The following is a 21,452-nucleotide window of genomic DNA, read 5'->3' as shown; positions in this document are numbered from 1 at the left end:
CCTTATGCAAAGTCTGAGGTATCACTTGTCTACCCCTGTAGACCTGGACTCTCCCTTTTCCCTTCTTTGTCTACCTGCAGGAAGTCACAGTGATCCTACATTATATGCCACCATACACTAGGCTAGCAAAGGCCACCCTACAATGCACAGTTCTGAACCAAGCGCCACGCCCAGGAGGCAGGTGGTCAGCCCTGCAATGCCTGCATCTGGCTGTGTGGGCTGACCACAGGCACTAACTCTGCAGTATCTCTGTACAAATAATACTTGAAATAAATGTTCAGGAGTGTGACTGAATGCTTGAAGTCTTCCTTCCTCTCTTAGGAATTGCACGACATCCTTCACCATGCCATTTTGCTGTGAGCAGAATCCGATAGGTTTCTGCAGTCTCTGGCACCTGGGTAAGACAGGCTGTCAGCATGGGCATGACATGATGGAACTATGGTTACTCACAGATCCCAACGTTTACCAAGGACAGGCACCCAGACAACAGGCATATTGCCCAAGAACGACTCATAACCCCTCCAGCATGTGCCTGTCAGCCCAAACCTGTGAAAATCATGACAAATAGCTCATGTCTTACCTGAATTCTGATAGATCTATAAATAGTTGCTTAAAGGACTTTTAGTGGCTATTATCCAACCCTGGGCAGAAAATTCTTTATTCTTTACATTAATACTTGCTGCTGCTGTACATGTATATCTCCTATAGCTTCCCTTGGAAATCAATTTCAATAATTTATCTCTTTGTAAATTAAATACATATGTGTGTAAAGCACACACACACATATATATACACAAACACACACACATATATACACACACATATTTACACATACATATATACACACACACACACGCAACACAACACCAAACTATAGATTTTCTTTACTCTATTTTTCTCTGATGAAAATATTAAAATACCAATAAGCAGTATACTTCACATCAATGCTTCAAGTACAGACATGCATCATATAGTGACAGGGATATGTTCTGAGAAATGTATCATTAAGCAATTTCATCATTCTGCAAACATCGTACAGTGCACTTACACAAGCCTAGATGGTATAGCCCACTGCACACGCAGGCTATATGGTAAAGCCTATTACTCCTAGGCTACAAACCTGCACCGCATGTGACTGTACTGAGTACTGCAGGCAACTGCAATGCAATGGCAAGTATTTGTGTATCTAGACATATGTACACATAGAAAAGGTACAGGAAAAAATACAGCATAAAAGATACAAACGTGGCCGGGCGTGGTGGCTCATGCCTGTAATCCCAGTACCTCGAGAGGCCGAGGCGGGTGGATCATTTGAGGTCAGGAGTTGGAGACCAGCCTGGTCAACATGGTGAAACCCCGTCTCTACTAAAAATATAAAAATTAGCTGGGCGTGGTGGCACGCACCTGTAATCCCAGCTACTTCAGAGGCTGAGGCAGGAGAATCACTTAAACCTGGGAGGGGGAGATTGCAGTGAGCCGAGATCGCACCACTGCACTCCAGCCTGGGCAACAGAGCGAGACTCTGTCTCAAAAAACAAAAAAGATACAAACGTACAGCTGCGTAAGGCAGCTCCATTATAATCTCATGGGACTTCTGTCATATACGTGGTCCATTGTTGACCAAAATGTTATTATGCGGTACATGTCTGCAATCCAAATTTTTATAATAAAATAGCCCCTTTAGTTTACACCTATCTATAACCTTGGGCAAATTCCTTCAACCTCCACTCACATAGCTGTAATATCAATTCTTTTTTAAAATTCCAAGGCTGGTGTTGATTTTTCTCCTGGTGTGCCTACCTTTTTTACTTACAAGTGTCTGTTAAATATTAATTTGCCTAGAGTCTGCACTAACTAGATGTTTGCTCACATGTTCTTTTATTCTTTTGTTGCAGAGTCTGCCCTTTCTCTCCAGCTGTTCATGAGGTTTCCATGGGGCTTTATTAAATGTCAGCAATTTCCAAATGCAGTCCTCTGTTCCAGGTTCACCCAAGCACTGCAACTTTTATCCCTCTGACATACTTAGCTTCTCATAAAATTTCATCTGAAATACTCCTCAGCTTTAAAACAAATTTGAAAATCACTGTTTGCAGTAGGAAAATCACTGCTATATGTTCAGCAAGGCCGTTTCATTTTCTTCTTCCTGAAGACATGGGGAGACTGCCTCTTAGCCCCATGTCAAGTCAGGGTGGAGACATGGGGCCTGGTCTACATGCTGACCCCTGGGTCAGTGAAGTAACAAAAAGCCCCCAAGGGACCCTTCAACTCTTTTCTCCTGTGGATGCTATTGGGAAGGCCATCTATTGAGATGACAGAACCACAAGATATTAGCAACCTGGATCCCTGAGTCTCCTCATGGAGCAAAGCTTCCCTAGAGCATCACCCAACCAGCAATAGATTTTGCATGGGCAAGAAACAAATCTTCCAGTGTTAATCCACTGAGATTTTGTCAGTCTTCACTGACAAAAACAGAAACTGGCAGCAGAAGTGGGATGTTAACCAAAATAAAAACTTAAATTGTGTGGTGCTCCCTCAGCCGTTGGGCAGCTAGTACACAGAGTACTCTCTGGAGCCAAGTCCCAGAGGCTGAAACTGAGAATACTTAAAATGACCAATGCCCAGTTTATATATTTCACAGTTCAATGACAATTTAGATTTTAACAAAATCTGTTGAAACTGAGAGGCGGTGTGAACTATAAGAACTAATCATTCTATTTGTGTCTCATTTTTAGAAGGAGGAAGTGATACTATCAATTGCAACTTTTGTGTAAGTCACTTCGTAGTCTGTTCAGACACCCAAACCATATGTGGGTTTCTGTCAGAGTTGATGAAACACTTTTGTGATACCAGAGAGATATACTAAAATACACCCTATGATTTATCTATTGCATAATCCGTGATGTTGTGGGTAGCAGGACACTGTTGTACCTCCAGGTGAATGGGTTGCTCCTATGCTGTTTCATAACTGGAAGAAGAGAGTGAGGAGAACCACTGCCCATTCCCAACCTCCAGTAAAGCATCAACTCCAGGCACACAAGATCTGGACAGAGGAACACAACATCTTCCATGTGAGGAAATGACAACATAATTTTCATAGAGTATGTTACCTTCTACCTTTCTCACCAGCCCTAACTTATGTAGCTTCCACATACCTTAACTATGTATTTTCTTCTTAGGCTGAGCATATTTGCTTGTTTTTAAATTTAATCCCTAATATACTTTCCCTTCATCACAATAACTTCCTTTTCATTGTCATTCATTGTTCAATCCAGAGATTGATTTTACAATTTTGTGTCATGCAATTAATTGGATGACAAACAAATATTACCTATATTTCCTCTGTCTCCTTTATAATTTTTAAATCACCCTCCAAACTCTCTTTTACATCTCTCATAGAGTTTAAGTCACCATAAAGACCAAACGTCTGATTTTCAGATGAACTTTCCATTTCTCTTTAGAGTCCTGTCCTCCACAGTTACAAGTGGAACAAAATACTTTTATTTGCTTGTTTTGAATAGCAAGTGTTTTTGACATAGCCTCTATATAATATCTACTTAATTATATCTACTTATGCTCTCTATATTATGTATTATAATATAGATATATATTATACCTACCTATGTAATTCAGGAATGCTGTCTGCTCCACTGTTGATGGTTATTCCATTTACAGATTGCAATCCCCAAAACTATAAACTCAATGGGACCTGACAGACCCAAGAGACATCATTCACTTCACCCAGTTTACTCACAGAGGTTTTTGTTTTGTTTTGTTTGCTCAGAGATTAATCCAAAATATTTTGGATCTTTCCACATTGTTTATTTCACAAGGACAACCTATAAACTAAACATAAGCCATTATCTTGCCTCTCTTGATGGCCACATTTGAAAATTAAAGACCAGTGGGGCTGCGTACTGTGGCTCACACCTGTAATCCCAGCACTTTGGGAGGCCGAGGCGGGTGGATCACCTGAGGTCAGGAGTTCAAAATGCAGACTGACCAAGTTTGTGAAACCCTGTCTCTACTAAAAATAGAAAAAAAATTAGCCAGGCATGGTGGCAGGCACCTGTAATCCCAGCTACTCAGAAGGCTAAGGCAGGAGAATCACTTGAACCTGGGAGGTGGAGGTTGCAGTGAGCCAAGATCGCACCACTTGCACTCCAGCCTGGGCGACACAGAGAGATTCCCTCTCAAACAAACAAACAAAAAAAACCAGTGGGATATCTGACACCTCCTTTGTCATCAGCAGACATTAATTTGCCATGGCCTTTCCAGCCCAGGATGTGGGGAATGTTGGCAAAGAGACTCTAAGGAGAGCACACTGCATTGCAATACCTTTCTAAGGCCATTAAATATGTGCTATGGCGAGCTCTGGCTGAAGAAATGTGTTAGGCATGGAAGGGAAAATGTGGCTAGCATAATAACCCTACTAGTTCTGGCTGGGCGTGGTGGCTCACGCCTGTAATCCCAGCACTTTGGGAGGCCGAGGCCGGCGGATCACGAGGTCAAGAGATCGAGACCATCCTGGCTAACACGGTGAAACCCCGTCTCTACTAAAAATACAAAAAATTAGCCAGGTGTGGTGGCGGGCGCCTGTAGTTCCAGCTACTCAGGAGGCTGAGGCAGGAAAATGGCGTGAACTCGGGAGGCAGAGCTTGCAGTGAGCCGAGATCACGCCACTGCACTCCAGCCTGGGTGACAGAGCAAGACTCCATCTCAAAAAAACGAACAAACAACAAACAACAACAACAACAAAACGCTGTTGGTTCTTCCACCTCCACGAGAAATAACCCAGAATGTTTTTTAACAGGCAGCATCAGAGGACAAGGCAATACCCACCGCTGTATGAACTGGGCCGCCTCCACCGTTAGCCTCTGGGTGAGATTGTCATAGGACATGGGCTGCTGAATGATCTCGTAGTTCCTCATCATGAAGCAGTTCAGGGGCCGGAAGTAATGAAGGAAGCCCAAGAAAAGGGTCAGGATTAGGGCTGCTAGGAAGAGAAGGCTGAAAAAAACGCCTAGAGGCACGTGGAGTAGCCCCAGACAATTGAGTGCAGCAAGGGTAAGGAGGGTGACCCCGACGATCTGCAGCGGGAGGAAGACCAGCCTCTTGAAGCCCGTGGTGAAGACACTGCCCTCTCCGGGCTTGCAGTCTCTCAGATTGGTCAAAGAGATCCCATAGAAATAATTGAAGCCGTGATGTAAAGGGTGGTGACAGAAGTCAGTCTTGCTGTGACAGCTCATCCCAAGGTGCCATTTCCCTGAGAAGACAAATGGGGGATCACTTCAGTCCCAATAAACACCCTGATTCCAATCCAAGCTTCTGTTCCTACATGCTGAAAAGGAGGTTCTTTCTGACTATTTCATGAAGCTAGCCTTCCCGCTCATAGGACCCTAGAGTTTTTCACTTTTTTTTCCCCCACAAACACTAAGGTATTACCTACTCACTCTACCAGAAAATAAGAACTAATTTAGCGATTCCAACAAAACAAAACAAAAAAAGAAACAAAATCTCAACCAGATAAAAATCCTCTACTCACTCTACCAAGAAACAAGAACTAATTTAGTGATTTCAACAAAACAACACAAAACAACAACAACAAAAAACCCCAATCAGATAAAAATCCAAAAAGAAAACTAGCTAATATCTTTAATAGGCAGGAAACCACACTCTACAGAAAAATACAAGTGTGTTTTTTTTTTTCCTTTTTCCTGGTCAGATGCTTTTCTGAGACAGGCCCTTAAAATTAAAGTTTTAGAAGCAACTTAATTTTGTTCCTTGAATGTTAAAAGTGGAAATGAATCCTTACTTCAGAACCTACCCCTGAGGCATGAGGAAATCACACTCAGTAACTCAGCAATTATTTTAAGCACCTCTGAAAATTTCTTATAAAATGTTAATTAGATCACTAAATTAATGAGTGCCTCACAAAAGAAAAAAATGATAGTTTTTTAACAAGATGTTGGAAGAAAGAAAAGGGTCATTTTGCTCCTCTGAGATTTGCTAGGATTCATTTTATGGCCTGCTTAGATTCAAGCTCTTCATGCAAAAACGAAGGCGTCAATCCTATCTACATGATAAAATCAGTGGGTGTGTCAACCAAGACAAATTCTGACATAATTTTATATTGGAAAGTAAAATGAAAATCTTTATCAATAGCATGGTGTGAATAGTTTTGTATATTCTTTCTATGTATATGTCTATCTTTCATTTGTTCCATCTATCATCTATTTCATCCATCCAATTGCCTCATTATCTATCTATCTATCCATCCTATGTAATCTTTGTCTCTCTCCCTGCATCTATTTATATATAACATCTATCTATCTATCTATCTATCTATCCATCCATCATATCTATCATCATCTATTTCATCCATCCATCCATCTACCCCATCTATCTCATCTTTGTCCCTCTCTGCATGTATCTATCTATCTATCTATCTATCTATCTATCTATCTATCTATCTATCTGTCTGTCTGTTTTTCTATTTCTCTATCTATCTAGCTAGCTAGCTAGCTATCATCTATTCCTTCCATCCATCCATCCCATCTATCTCACCTTTGTCTCTCTCTGCATCTGTCTATCTAGCTAGCTAGCTATTTCTCTACCTATTATCTATCTATCCATCCATTCATCAATGCTTTCTTCCATCTATCCATTCATCCATCTATCATTAGGTATCACCTAAGTATCTATTTACCTATACACACACGCACACACACACACAAACACACAACACACACACACACACACACACACATCTATACATTTGAGTAGTCCAGATAGGCTCATTGTGTTTTAACCTACAATTGAAATCATTTTGTTTCCATTTAAAGTTATGCAAAGTGTACCAGCAAAGTCATCCCTAAGATAACTGTCATGATGTCCTCTCCCACTCTTTTGCTAACTTTGTCCAAGTCCTCCCTCCCATTCCCATACCTATAGATGGTTCCCATCCCATAGATGTCCATACCTATCAGTGCTGTTGAATAACCTTGATCCTTCAGAAGCTTAGCAAAGGTAATCTCATTGGTGGGAAGTCCTCCCGAAGAGGCTGTGAAGAGGAAAACTCCAGTGCGGGACCAAGATGCCATTCCTGGACCAGGAAAAAAATCAACCCTTAGGAACCAGGAGATACCTCAAGGTGGGAGACTGTCCCGAAGGTGACCACAGCCCCTGCGATGCAGATAGGAGGTTACCTGATCGGACAGGGTACCGGCCAGTCATGAAGGCTGCCCTGCTTGGTGTGCACAGCGGTGATGCTGCCAGGTGCTGAGTGAGTTTCACTCCCCCACTGGCCAACCGGTCGATATTGGGAGTCCTAGAACAAAAGAATCATAGCATTTGTGATCATTTTCATTTATTGTTCATGTATTTAGTTTTGAGACAGGATCTCACTCTGTCACCCAGGCTGGAGTGCAGTGGCGCAATCTCGGCTCACTGCAACCTCCACCTCTTGTGTTCAAGCAATTCTCCAATCTCAGCCTTGTGAGTAGCTGGGACTACAGGCACACACCACCACCACGCCTGGCTAATTTTTGCAATTTTTGGTAGAGGCAGGGTTTCACCATGTTGGCCAGGCTGATCTCAAACTCCTGACCTCAAGTGATCTGCCCGCCTCAGCCTCCCAAATTGCTGGGATTACAGGCGTGAGCCACTGTGCCCAGCTCTGTGATAATTTTCAAAATGAAACTGTCTATGGCTCTTTATACTGGGAAACTTCTCAATGAGCAAAGGCAAGTCTGGGGTTATGTGGGAAAGAGAGGCGAGATGAGAGGCAGGGGAGGTGGGGAAGAAGTGATACAGAATCAAGACTCAAGCTACAACAAAACCATGCAGATGTGTGAATGATGCAGGCGGGACATCCCCAAAAGGTCCATTCATGCTACAGAGGGCTCTGAGCTCTTGGTCCCACTAGCCCTGAATTAGAAGAGAGAAACCAAGTCTTTGAAATAGGATACTGCAGGGAGGGAAAGTAAGGGGTGAATGAGGATGAGGCTTCACTCTTCTCCCATCCACATCTCCTAAGTTACCTCTGTGTCACCAAAAGAGAAATCTCCAGGGTCAATCTGACTCCCCTCTCTTTCCAACCACAGCCAAAGGAATCCCACAACCAGCTTTAATGAGCCCCTGCCTAATTTCTACATGCCCCCAGGGACAGGGAATAATCAGACTCCATGTGCCTCAACCAGTGAGCATCAACAAATGGGTTAATATGCTCCAGGGAAAAGGCACAAACACTGCAGTGAAGAAATTAGATGCTGCGACCCCCACATACCCTTTGCTGGCTTATATTTTTTATGCTTCATAAATACTTATTTATGAGCTCACTTGTAGAGTGATACCTTTAGCCTTTCTCTATGAATGGATTGGTTGAACATTTTGGGAAGTCATTTAGGAATTAATATCTTTTAGTTTTTGGACCATACCAAGTTATACCCCACAAGATATATCCACGTCCCTCACCAGGAATCCAGGTCCGTTCCTCCCTGCCCGGCTTGTCATCTGACATCCTTCAGTTCCAGGTACAGATGGAATTCTCATGGGCCTCCAGCACCCTTCCTTGTTTATGCAAGGGGATTGACCTATATTTGGAACAGTAGTCCATACTCCACCAGACAAGCAGCTTCCTCACTGTAAAGCAATGGCATGGCTAATTGTGCTCCCCTTCAAGATGGCTGCCTGTAGGTGGGAGTATACATCTTGTTCATTGGTCCCATGGCTTCCCTAGATCAATGCCCTCACAGACTAGTGCTGCGATGATGCATAGCTTGAAGGGGGAAATAATTTTATTGCATCTGTAATGTCAAACTAGTGACCATTTATTAATTTAGTGAATGTGTTTAATTACCAATATTTCTAATTTGCTTTTTTCTTAAAGGGTGAGATGCTTAGAAGACAGAGACTGTTTTTGCATTTGAATTAATCCTCCTAGTGTCTATAGTGGCCTACAAAAAAAAGTGACTATTTTGGGGTGTGATATTACAAAATATAAAAATGAAAAATGTAATTCAGAAATAATGGGACTCTAATATAGAGACCAAGGCAGATTTAGGGTATATATTGCCATGAATTCTTCCATGGGGCTTTATAGACATTTTTTCTTTTGATAATTGGTAAAGATTTAACCTCAAAGGCTTGATTTTAACTTTTTAATTAAGACGTCTTGGTAGGAACAGTTATCTATTATCTCAGTATATCTCAGAATGCATAATATTAAAGAAACAGATAAAATGAAAAAGCTGAATAAAATTATGATGCTGATAAGAAAAACTAAATAAGATCTATATCACAAATGTATAAAGTGATCTGTAAACATTTTACAAAAGTAGGCAAAAGGTGGGGCAGAAAACATACAAAGATAATTACAATTTTAAGAGGACATTTAAAGTGCTCTCTTAAAATTGCAGATCTTACCCTTGCATATGCTTTTTAAAATTTAAGCAATGTCATAAGTCAATATACTCTTAAAAAATAAAAAGCAACATTTGATGCAAAGTTTCAGATTTAAAGTGAGACATATTTGGCTATGTCTTGTGGGAAAGATTTTCCTTAATATCATAATCTATTTAATTTTTGTTTGGTCTGATATGCAACGATTAAATATACTTTCCAAGATTTCTCATGTTAAAAAGAAGATGAGGAGTAAGAGAATGGAAGGAAAATAATCAGCGCCCCATGGCACTTGGCAATGGATCCATTCCTGGCTTCAGGTATTTAGTATTCACATATCCTACAAGAAAGTTCTGGGCCAGCGCAGTGGCTCATGCCTCTAATCCCAGCACTTTGGGAGGCCGAGGCAGGTGGATCACGAGGTCAGGAGTTTGTGACCAGCCTGGCCAACATAGTGAAACCCCATCTCTTCTAAAAATACAAAAAATTAGCCAGGCATGGTGGCGCACGCCTGTAGTCCCAGCTACTCAAGAGGCTGAGGCAGGAAAATTGCTTCAACCTAGTAGGCAGAGATTGCAGTGATCCCCGAGATCGTGCCACCACACTCCAGGCTGGGCGACAGAGTGAAACTCCTTCTCAAAAAAAAAAGAAGAAAAAAAGAAAAAAGAAAGTTCTGATAGAAGCAAATAATCTCTTTCCTCATCCTCTCCTTTAATTCAGTTTGTATTGATCTTTCATGTGATGAAGCTCTCCATAGAACTATTTTTATGCCATCATCTCCACATTATTAGGAAGAGAAAGTGAAATTTTAATGTCAGTATTCTACTCCCCAAGGGCTTACTTTCCTTTTTAAACAAAAGGGTCCTTAAAATAGGTCTTATGTTAGGTTGATTTTACGCAGAGGGACAGAAACAAAACACCCACTTCTGGGAGGATGTTCAGACCCAAGGGTCAAATGACCTCGAGTCTCGTTTGATTGCCTTGTTGCCACTGTTTTGATAATTACTGGCAAGTTATGAGGTCCTAAAACATGATACCTCTCCTGATTGTCAGCTATGGTCTCGATGTTTGTGTCCCCCCCAGATTCAGATGTTGAAATGCTCACCCTCAATGGGATTTTATTAGGAGGTGGGGTCTTTGGGAGGTGATGAGGTCATGAGGATGAAGCCCTGTAAATGGGATTTATGACCTTATAAAAGGGACCCAGAGAGCTCCCTCCCCCCTTCCACCATGTGAAGACACAGTGAGAAGGTTCTGTCTATGAACCAGGAAGCAGGTCCCCACCAGACGCTGAATCTGCTATGCCTTGATCTTGGGCTTCCAGCCTCCAGAACTATGAGCAATACATTTCTATTGTTTAGAAGCCACCCAGCCTATGGCATTTTGTCATAGCAGCCTTTACAGACTAAGACAGCCTGCATAGCTGATGACAGGGTAGGGCCTGGGGTAGAAAAGGGAGAGTTGGGCATGAGCGAGAGTGAGAGTAAGTCACTGATGAGCCAGGACAGAGTAGTACAGACCCATAACCAACCAGAATAAAGCCAGATGCCAAAAGGAGAAGACGAAATAGGTGAACAAAAGGGATGGAAATGTGAATGTGTGGAAAGCAGCATCGTAGCCGTTAGTAAAGAAGAACTGTGATGCACACCTTCTTAGTGATCTCCCTGAGCTCATCCAGCTCCCTGTTCATAGTCAAACAGATAAACTCACACCTGCCTTCATGACATCTACATCTCAGTGTATCTACATGAAGCCAGGCATGGTTTGGAGGGTTTTGAACGTTCTACATGTTCTGTGCTCTGTAGATCAACATTAACCATCCCGGGGACTGTTGCCTATGAATACAGCCATGTGTTTACTGAGGAGCTGCATTACCAACCTGATAGTTTTGTTCCCATAGCACCCAGGATCTCCAATGCCGAGGTCGTCAGCCATCACCAGGATGATGTTCGGCCTTGATGCTGCGTGGCTCTCGGCTTCCCACAGAAAGAACAGTAGGAGGAAAGGGATCTTCATCTTCCTGTAAAGGACAAGGACACAAAAAGGAACTGAAGGATGTTGGCTTGAGACAAGGTTTTGCTCTGTTGCCCAGGCTGGGGTGAGGTGGTACGATCTTAGCTCACTGCAACCTTGAAGTCCTGGGTTCAAGCGATCCTCCTGTCTCAGCCTCCCAAGTACCTGGGACTATAGGCATGTGTCACCACACCCAGCTAATTTTTGTAAAGATAAGGTCTTGCTATGTTGCCCAGGCTGGTCTTGAACTTCTGGGCTCAAACAATCCTCCTGCCACACCCTTGCAAAGTGCTGATTACAGGCCTGAACCACTGTGCCTGTCCTGGTTTAGTAGCTTTCTAAGGGAAACACAGAAACCTTTCAAAACTCAAAGTGTATGGGGTCAACAGCCTGGGGCAGCTCTTTGTGCTGGAAAATGTACAGAGGGAAGAGAATTCATCCATCGTCCATGTCTGCCATCCCAACACGCTCTCACCTCACTGCATTTCATTCCTTGTGAGAATAACAGGTGATGGAATCTTTGGGGAGGATGGTGGCTTGAACACACACATGATGTCTTTCTTGTATGGAGGTCTGTGTACGTGTTCCTGCAACCTGCTTCCTTTGAGTTAGACCCCTTCTTGTTGAGGAGGACGTGGGCTTTCTACTTCATTTTGCTGTTTGCCTCTCTTCTCACTCTTGAGGTTTTGCTGCCCCACCCTGCAACAGGTTCTCCATTTAGAACCGGAGCTTATGTTGGCAGCAAATATGAGGAGGTTGCTCAACAGGTTTCCCAGCCAGAGAGAGGCCTGGCTTGGTTCCCCGGAAGGTGGCAGGTAGGTGTGCAGTGTGGTAGCCTGAGGTCTTACTTACTCAGTATTGATGTCCTTCTAGTCTTCCCACCAGCAGTGGTAGGCAACACCTCTCCCAGCAACTGGTTCACAGCCTTGAGCCAGGTTCTTACTCTCAAATACTTCCAGAACCAAGTCTCTGTGGCTCTGACCCTGACATCAGGAGACAAAACTCACTACTTTCTCTTTCTGTTTCTCATCTGCCTGGGGAGAAATTTTTATACTTTATTTTTCTCACTGGCCCGGGGAGAAATTTTATGACCTTTATTCTAGGTGGGGGAGTCAGGGGTAGGTGTTAATCATATCAATTCTCTGAATCTTAGTTTTCTTAACTGTAAAGTGAAAGAAATTGAACAATTTCTTTGTTCTATTAAGTAATTTTATTTTTATTTAAAAAAATTTGAGACAGGGTTCTGGCTCTGTTGCCCAGGTTAGAGTGCAGTGGTGTGATTATAACTCACTGCAGCCTCCAACTCCTGGGCTCAAGCAATTCTCCCATCTCAGCCTCCTGAGCAGCTAGAATTACAGGTGCACACTGCCGTGCCTGGGTAATATTTTTATTTTTATTTTTTAGAGACAAGGGTCTTACTATGTTACCCAAGCTGGTCTCGAACTTTTGGGTTCAAGTGATCCTCCCATGTCAGTCTCCTGAGTAGCTGGGATGATGGTGAGGACCAATTTTATTTACTTTTAATTTCTAAAAATGTTTATAGATTTAGGCGGTACAGCGCAGATGTCTTACGTGCATGTGTAGTGGTGGAGTCTGGGCTTTTAGTGTACCTATCTGCTCTCTCCTGACACTGGACCCTCATTGCCGTGTATCTGGGAGCACTGACAGTCCTTCAGCGTGTGAACTGGTGTGTGAGCTTGACCTCACTCTGCATCTGTTTTTGCACTCACACCAGCCTTGGTGCATGCAGACAGCTCCCCCAGAGTCACTAAGGACACTGGACATCAAGGCCAGTGCACACGGTGTGGCGGAGTCTCTTCCCTGGCTTTCCAGCAACACCTGTCAGAGTGAGCCATTCCCTTGCTCAGGAATGCACTCCTCTTTGAACACACTCTCTGAGTTTCCTATTGTGTCTCTCTTTCTGCAGAGTCTCTGTTTGCTGGTTCTTCCTCATTCACGGACCTCAGAATCAGGATCACAACCCCACGTAATTACAGAGGCTGGATGGGGGATGGGAAATGGCCTGGGTTTAGTCATCAATATGGGGAGGGGGCTTTGCCAGCCAAGAGCTTGCGCCCCTCCTAAAGAATGTCACCCTTGTAGCAGCTTCCAATTTTTAAAGAGAAGACAGACACACAGATTTGCATGTGCAGTTATATGACCGTCAATTTAATAATTTAAACAAATGTGTAGGCTAACTTGGTGCAAAATACTCAAAGAAACAATCAAACAACGACTAAACATATTTCCTGGCCTGGTGCCACTTCTGAGTGTCCATTGTCCAGTCTGCACTTTAAATGTTGTGAGCCTCAAGACACTTTCTGCTTTCCTCATCTCCTCCCTACCTTTATGAAATACGTATGCTGTCTTGGTGAGATTAAATACTGAATGAATGCTTAGAAACACCTAAGTTTTATGTCCAGAGAGACAGTATATCCAAATACTGAATTAAGGTCTCCATACAGACATGTATCTGGTATCTTGAATTTAACATATTCAAACAGATATCATGAATGTAAAAAGCACCCTGCTATTATTATGTGAAACCATTTTTGCCATTTAGTCTAAAGGCCCCCAATTCGGCTTAATCTGCTTAAACGCTAAATACAGATAAAGCTGATGCAAAGTAACTTCTTACTGAATTCCTCACATAAGACTGCATGAAATAATCCAGTTATACAATGCCATCACAACAAAGACCTTGTCCATCTTAATGCTTAAGCTAATATTTATGCTTGGAAAGAAATGAGAAATTGCCTATTTCTTTCTTTCTTTATTTTTTTAAAGCATGGTTTAAGACTATGGGCTTTATACAACCAAAATCTGGCATGAACTTAAAGGCTGGCTTGAGAGCAAATCACAACATTCAGATAATATAATTTCAGTTCAAAAAGGTCTTGCAAATCATGTATCCCAATTCTCTTATTGTCAGATGGAGAAACAAAGACTCAGAGAGATTGGCTGGTCATGGTGGCTCACACCTATAATCCCAGTGCTTTGGGAGGCTGAGCAGGGAGGACTGGGGGAGCTCAGGAGTTGGAGACCAGCCTGGGAAATATGTAAGTTCCTATCTCTACAAAAAAATTTAAAAATTTTCTCGGCATGGTGGTGCACGTCTGTAGTTCCGGCTACTCGAGAGGCTGAGGCAGGAGAATTGCTTGAGCCCAGGGGTTCGAGACTGCAGTGAGCTCTGATGGCGCCACTGTACTCCGGCCTAGTTGACAGAGTGAGACTCTCTCTAATTAATTAACCAATTAAATAAATAAAGAATACAGACTTTCTACAACCAAAACGTGGCATGAATGTAAAGCCTGGCTTGAGATCATATAACAACATTCATACAATATTCAGGTAATACAGTATTGGTTAGAAAAGACCAGGCAAATCATGTATCCCAATTCTCTTACTTTTAGAAGGGAAAACAAAGACCCAGAGAGATTCAATCAATTGCCCTAGTCATACTCATAGCAAGCTGTGGTATCTAGACTAGCACCCAGGACTCCCTATGGCTCTTCTCTCTCAGATTGTCCCTGGAACCCAGTATTTCTAATGGGCTTTTCAGCATTCCACATGGTGGAGACTTCAGTGCTTTTCTAATTACTCGAGCAGTTCCCTTGGCTACTGAATAATGCCTGTCATTTCCCAGGGCTCTGTAGTGATGCCTCCTGTTCCTGCTGATAGAAACAGGTCCTGTCTAAAGGACCTCACAACCACTGCCTACCCAGTCTGAGTCCCACCACTGGTGGCTGATGATAAGGATACTGAGCTCCATCTCATGGGCTCTGGGGTTTAACACTGCTAAAGCCCCTACTGCTGCCAGCTGGCTGGCTCCTGCAACTGGTTGCTCCTGAAGCTGCCAGCTATATGCTGCTGATGCCCTAAGCTCCTAATGTTCCATGTAGATTTCAGTAAAAGCACACTTCACTTTTTTCCCCCTTGGATTAACCTACTACTGCTTGGGACCTGAGAATTAGGTAGACTTCCCTGTTGAGTGATTGATGGACATGGGTCTGAATGTTAACCAATTTCTCTAATGCAGGCTCCCTGGCTATGGCCCACACTGCTTCTCGGCCTGAACTTGGAAGGAATTCCTTCCCAAAAGGCTTTTTTTATCTGAGTAAAACACACTTCTGTGGGGCTCCTACCTTAGGTCCTGAAGACATACATGTCTGTATCTTGGATAGAATACACCTTGGGCATAGGTTGGGATGACAACTATAAATGCATGCTATATGCCAATTATCTCTATAAAAATAAGCCTTGCTCCCATTAAAAATGGGTGGTAGATTATTATTTTTTTAAAATAAGTACTCAATCCCAGGGGAATTGGGAATAATTATTTAATAGATACAGAGTTTCAGTTTTGCAAGATGAAAAGAATTCTAGAGATGGATAGTGGTGATGGCTGCAAAACAGTGTGAACATACTTAATGCCACTTAAAAATGGTCAAGATGGAAAATTTTATGTTATGTGTATTTTGCCACAATTATAAATAGTAATAAATCTTAAAAAAACAAGTTAAGAAAAATTCTTATAATGTTAAATTTGAAATGGAAATATTAAAATGAACTTATTAGTTAAAATAATGCAATCCTTTCTCTGACCCACCGGTATTGAGTGAGGCCATGTATCCTGCATTGGCCTTATAGAGACCACAGTATACTTGTTCAGCCTTGATTTGGAGCTCAACCATGTGATTTGTCTTAGCCAATGGGATGCTATCAGATGTGAGGGAAACAGAAACGTTATGCTTGCATGTTTAGCTTGGTCCTGTTGTACTTCTGCCATCACCACAAGAAGCTCTTTCTCTAGTATGTGCTACCTCCCTTTCAGCCTGAGCCCCAGAATAAATGTACTGTAGCAGACACAGCCCAACAGACAGCCTGGAGCTTGTTTGTTTCAGCCAACAGACAAACCAATGAAAATATACACTGTTGTGTTAATCTGTTGAGCTTGGAAGAGAATTGGTACATGACATTATTGTGGCAACAATTCACTAAGACACTATATTATCTGAATTGACAGTTTGCAAAGACAGACAAAGGGTATGCACTGCAAATGATAGAATATACATAATTAGGGTCTGGACAAAATCAATAACATTTTGAAGTAGAATTTTTTTGGTTTGTTTTCGTGTGTGTTCACCTTGCCTTCCCATTAGGTATTTATAATCCCTCAATTTTCTTTTGCAGTTCTCCCCCATGGCCCTGCGAGTGAATACATATTCACTAAATTACTTAATTGAGCCTTAGTAAAGGAGTACACACAAATGCAAATTAGCCAGGATAATGGGTTCCATTACAGGTCGTGAATGGCATTAAATCAGGATTTCTCAACCTCTGCACTATTGACATTTGGGGATGGATGATTTGTTAGTGTAGGGGCCTGTCCTGTGCATTGCAGGATATTCAGCACATCTCAAGCCTCTACCCACTACATGCCAGTAGCATGTATAACTCCCCTCAGTTATGAGATCCAAAGATGTCTCCAGACTCTACCAGCCATTGCTGGGAGAAAGGGAGACAAAAATTTCTCCTGCTTGAATAGTACTCTATTACAGCAAAAGAGGAAGCTGGTGTGAGAGAGTAGACATCCAGTAATGAGAGAGAAGTCACTGTCAACTACATAGCTCTTAGCTCCAAGAGAAGTATATTTTCTTACAACATCCTATACAGTTGTTCCATGCAATCATCAACTCTATGTTTGTGCAGCTGCACTCTTAGAATGTGAAGTATTTTGAGAAGCATGATATTTTTTAAAGAAGACAGAGTAAATGTGGGAAGCTATGTGACTGGCAGTCCGGGGGTACTTCCTTCACACATGACACTACTAATCATAGTCAATCACCTCCCTCTCTCCTGATCCACTCAATTCTCCTTATCTGCATTGAGTTGGTACTTTTGTTATTCAGTTAGATTCCTAAGCTTTGCAAAGTGATTGAGTGATTGACTATCTTACTCTTATTTATTCAAATAAATAGGGCAAAAGAGTTTTTTGTTTGTTTTATTTTAAGTCTCTTCACTTTTATCTCTTTGGGAGACTTAAGTCCATGGGACTAATCCTAGAATTCAAGGATGTGTTCGATGGTCACATTCACTTTCTATGATAGAGGAAAATGTTTACATGAAAACACACACACACACATACACACACACACATATTTGCTATATTTATTCAGCTTAGCTCTGTCATTAACTATTACCATAGAATTATTTTATGTGACACACTTATGTCTTATTTATAATTTATGACATTTATTTGACATGAATTCTATACAAAGTCTGAAGTGAAATGATTTAGTCCCTGGCGTAGGCCTTGCATCTTCTCTCTTTTAAAATAGGTCAGAAATAAAACTACCCCTTATCTCATCATAAAATTATTATTTTGCAGCTAAAGCTATGTAATGGCTTCATGCTGGCCTAAGACACAGACTGAGAGTGTAACTAATGGATCATCTCCTTCCCGGGTGAGAATTATCATCCCCTGAACATCATTAACATAAAATCCCATGCAATACCCTGCTACCTTCCTTGCAGACTGTGAACACTGTGCTGGGCAGGACCCGCAGCTAAGTTGAAAGTCTCTCCCAGGGCTGGGCTCGGTGGCTCACGCCTGTAATCCCAGCACTTTGGGAGGCCGAGGCGGGCGGATCACAATGTCAGGAGATCGAGACCATCCTGGCTAACACGGTGAAACCCCATCTCTACTAAAAATACAAAAAAAAAAAAAAATTAGCCGGGTGTGGTGGCGGGTACCTGTAGTCCCAGCTACTCGGGAGGCTGAGGCAGGAGAATGGCGTGAACCCGGGAGGCAGAGCTTGCAGCGAGCCGAGATCGCGCCACTGCACTCCAGCCTGAGCGACAGAGCGAGACTCTGTCTCAAAAAAAAAAAAAGAAAGAAAGAAAGAAAGTCTCTCCCAAATCTTAACTCCTTAAACACAAACTTGGTAACAAAGAGCGAACAATGGCTTATCTTGTGAATGGGTTTTTTTACGGCTAGGCTCAAGATGATGTGTGCTCTAACAAATGTTCTTTTTATTCGAAACACTATCCCTTTCTTGGAACAGCTGTTTTGAGACAATTCTTCATTGCGTTCAACATCTGTTAACTCTTTGGCTGGCAAATCCAGGCTCCAGCCCCACATCCGTGACAGAGAAATTGCAAATATGAGCAAATATATCTATACAAGTACTACATGCTTCTGTTTAAATAGCTAAGTGGGTGTAATAAAAGGCGAACTCTCCTACCTTCAACACCACGATTGTAACAATGGACCTCATATTGGAGTGAGGTGCGGAAAGGCTGAAGAATGAGAGGAGGGCAGAGATAATTTGGAGAGGCCAATCTTCAGCCCCCATCCCCAGCTTTCATGTGACTTATCTAGGGACACCCTCTAAGATTCCTTGCATGGGAGGAAGTTCCCCTTTTCTTATCACTGTGCATTTCTTTCTCAGCACTGATGATACAAGCAAGTGCAGTTTGAGTTATTTTGCGTTTAATCTTCCCTGCTGCACTGGAAGCATTCTGCAGCCAGGAAGAAGTCTAAATGCCTCCTGGCTATATCCCTAGCATCCTCTCTCATGCTTCGCACACATTAAATAGTCAAGATTTGTGGACTAGGCAAATGAATAAATAATGACAGAGAAGGGTTGTAAATCTGAGATCAGATGATTGTTCCCCTTCCTAATTAGACTGTAGACACCATGTGAGCAGGGGCTGGTTGAGCAAGTATCAAAGAAAGCCACATTAAATCAAAAATGTATGTTTATTCTGTTTAATTAAAAGGCCCTCATGCCAGTTCATCCAGAGAGGAAATTAAGCAGGGCCATGCACTATTTTTTTAAATGGCTGGAAGGTTTTACGGGGCACAGAGAAGATTCAAAAATTAGCATCCGTCTTTAAATATGAAGAGTGAGACACACTAGAGGTTTTTAAGAAAACGGAAAACACCATTAATAATGCCCACGAAAAGCTCAGGGTTGGAGCATCAGGGGTCCCTAAGTAGATTTAATGGCTTACAAATCCATAACTAATACCAGGAATTTGCAAAAGAGTGAGTTTAATAACCTCCTGTCCCCATAAGAGTGCAACATATAGCATTCATATCAGAGAAGGCCAGAGCCAGCAGGCTGTGTTCTGCATCTCTACTTCATTACTAGGTTCATGTTTGAGTTGATATAGGAAATAAATACATAACTTTTCTTATTTTAAAATAACAGTTTTTTGGGTGCTTAGTATGTACCAAGCACTGTAACTGCTTTACCTACTTCTTAACCAATTTCTCCTGTGTGAAAAAATAACATGAGAACATGTTTTTATCATGAGTTGATATTTGACTTAGGGACCTCAGATTTTGTTAATAGTGTTTCTCAGCCTCAACACTATTGACATGTGGACTGGATGAGTCTTTATTGGTGGGGAGGGGAGCTGTTCTGTGCATTGTAAGATGTTTAGCACCATCCCTGGCCTCTACCCACTAAACCCCGACAGGATGCTGTCCCCAACTTCTCTGTTCTCCCCTAGTTGTGAAATAACAAATGTCCTCCAGATATTGCCAAATGTCCTCTGGGGAACACAACTGTCCCCAGCTGAAACCACCAAGTTAGTGCTAGCATGTTACCCGCCCTATCATCTGTAGAATTTTCACCTCCTGAACATAACAGAATTGCAACTCATTCCCTCTGCTCCTGTATGTAGGCAGATCGGCATCTACCAAAGGATTTGGAAACGCCAAACCATTTGAGTAGGTGTAAATTTCTCATTTGCACCCACAAGTACATCTTCAGTGTTAACAGACAACGTTTCTTGGGTATAACATACTTCCGCAAATTATGGAAGCTCTTAAATTCCAATGCACATAGGCAACCATCTCCAAAAAGGCTCTTCAAGGAAAACATTAGGCTGCAAGCATTCCTTCTTCTCATGCCTTCTAAGTTGCTTATTCTGTCATTTGTCCATGTGGCAAATCTTTTGCTACCTTACATTTTTATCAAGAGTTACACTCTGCACAACAGCATCATGCTCCTTGCCTGTCTGAACCCCAGTCAAAGAATCCTTACTCCTACACATTAGTCATTGGGAGCCATACTCTTCTTCTTTTTTTCTTAGACAGAGTCTCACTCTGTTGCCCAGGTTGGAGTGTAGTGGTATGATCTCGACTGACTGCAACTTCTGCCGCCCGGGTTCAAGCAATTCTCCTGCCTTAGCCTCCTGATTAGCTGGGATTACAGGTGCCTGCCACCTCACCTGGCTAATCTTTTTTTGTTGTTGTTAGTAGAAATGGGGTTTCCCCATGTTGGCCAGGCTGGTCTCGAACTCCTGATCTCAAGTGATCCACCTGCCTCGGCCTCCCAAAGTGCTGGGATTATAGGCGTGAGACACAGCTCCCAGCCTGGGAAACATAAACTTCTCTCTCTCTCCCCTGACCTACTTCCAATAGTCCTCTCACCTCCCTCCCTTTTTGGGGTCTCCCCTTTTCATAAAAAGCAAATGCAGATCACCACGATTCTTCCTGAAAGATAACCAACCCAGGGAATGTGATAGTCTCTGTTTGTTTTTGTTGCAGCTACTCTCTCATTCCTAACTCTCCTTAATTCTCTTTTTGCTGGCTTTTATTCTCTGCTTGTCAAGAACTAGCAGAATGAGAGGAGAAATAAGAGTCAGAGCTCTGGCCTCATCTCAGGCCACCAGCCATGAGGCTTTAGAAGGCATGTTCTCCTTGTGAATCACTCTTCTGCACATTACCCTAAGATGTCACCTTGACCATGGGGGAGTTACTCAGGATACTAGCGATAAAAGGTTTCCAAAATGAGACCAGATGCAGTAGATTACACCTGCAATCCCAGCAGTTTGGGAGGCTAAGGTAGGAGGATTGCTTGAGCTCAGGAGTTCAAGACCAGCTGCAGGAACATAGCAAGATCCCATCTCTACAAAGAATTTAAAAATTAGCTGGGTGTGGTGGCACATGCCTGTAGTCCCAGCTAATCAGGAGGCTGAGGCAGAAGGATGGCCTGAGCCCAGGAGTTTGAGGCTGCAGTGAG

The 21,452-nt window shown here is 42.4% G+C and overlaps 1 protein-coding gene across 3 annotated transcripts in view; it reads right to left on the bottom strand.

The window, feature by feature from the left end:
* Positions 1 to 21,452, bottom strand: part of STS (steroid sulfatase) — a 209,365-nt gene that overhangs the window by 91,361 nt on the left and 96,552 nt on the right. For all 3 annotated transcript variants that reach the window (XM_019019520.2, XM_019019518.4, XM_055376633.2), the window contains exons 3-6: positions 11,279 to 11,419; positions 7,206 to 7,327; positions 6,980 to 7,102; positions 4,840 to 5,263 (exon numbers count right to left, since the gene is read on the bottom strand). In XM_019019520.2, coding sequence (XP_018875065.1) covers positions 4,840 to 5,263; positions 6,980 to 7,102; positions 7,206 to 7,327; positions 11,279 to 11,419 — 810 coding nt within the window. The remainder of the gene's footprint in view (positions 1 to 4,839; positions 5,264 to 6,979; positions 7,103 to 7,205; positions 7,328 to 11,278; positions 11,420 to 21,452) is intronic.

This window comes from Gorilla gorilla, chromosome X (genome assembly GCF_029281585.2).
Source record: "Gorilla gorilla gorilla isolate KB3781 chromosome X, NHGRI_mGorGor1-v2.1_pri, whole genome shotgun sequence".
Classification (NCBI taxonomy): domain Eukaryota; kingdom Metazoa; phylum Chordata; class Mammalia; order Primates; family Hominidae; genus Gorilla; species Gorilla gorilla.
The sequence above is the reverse complement of the archived record's forward strand: the minus strand, read 5'-3'. Positions and strand labels throughout refer to the sequence as shown.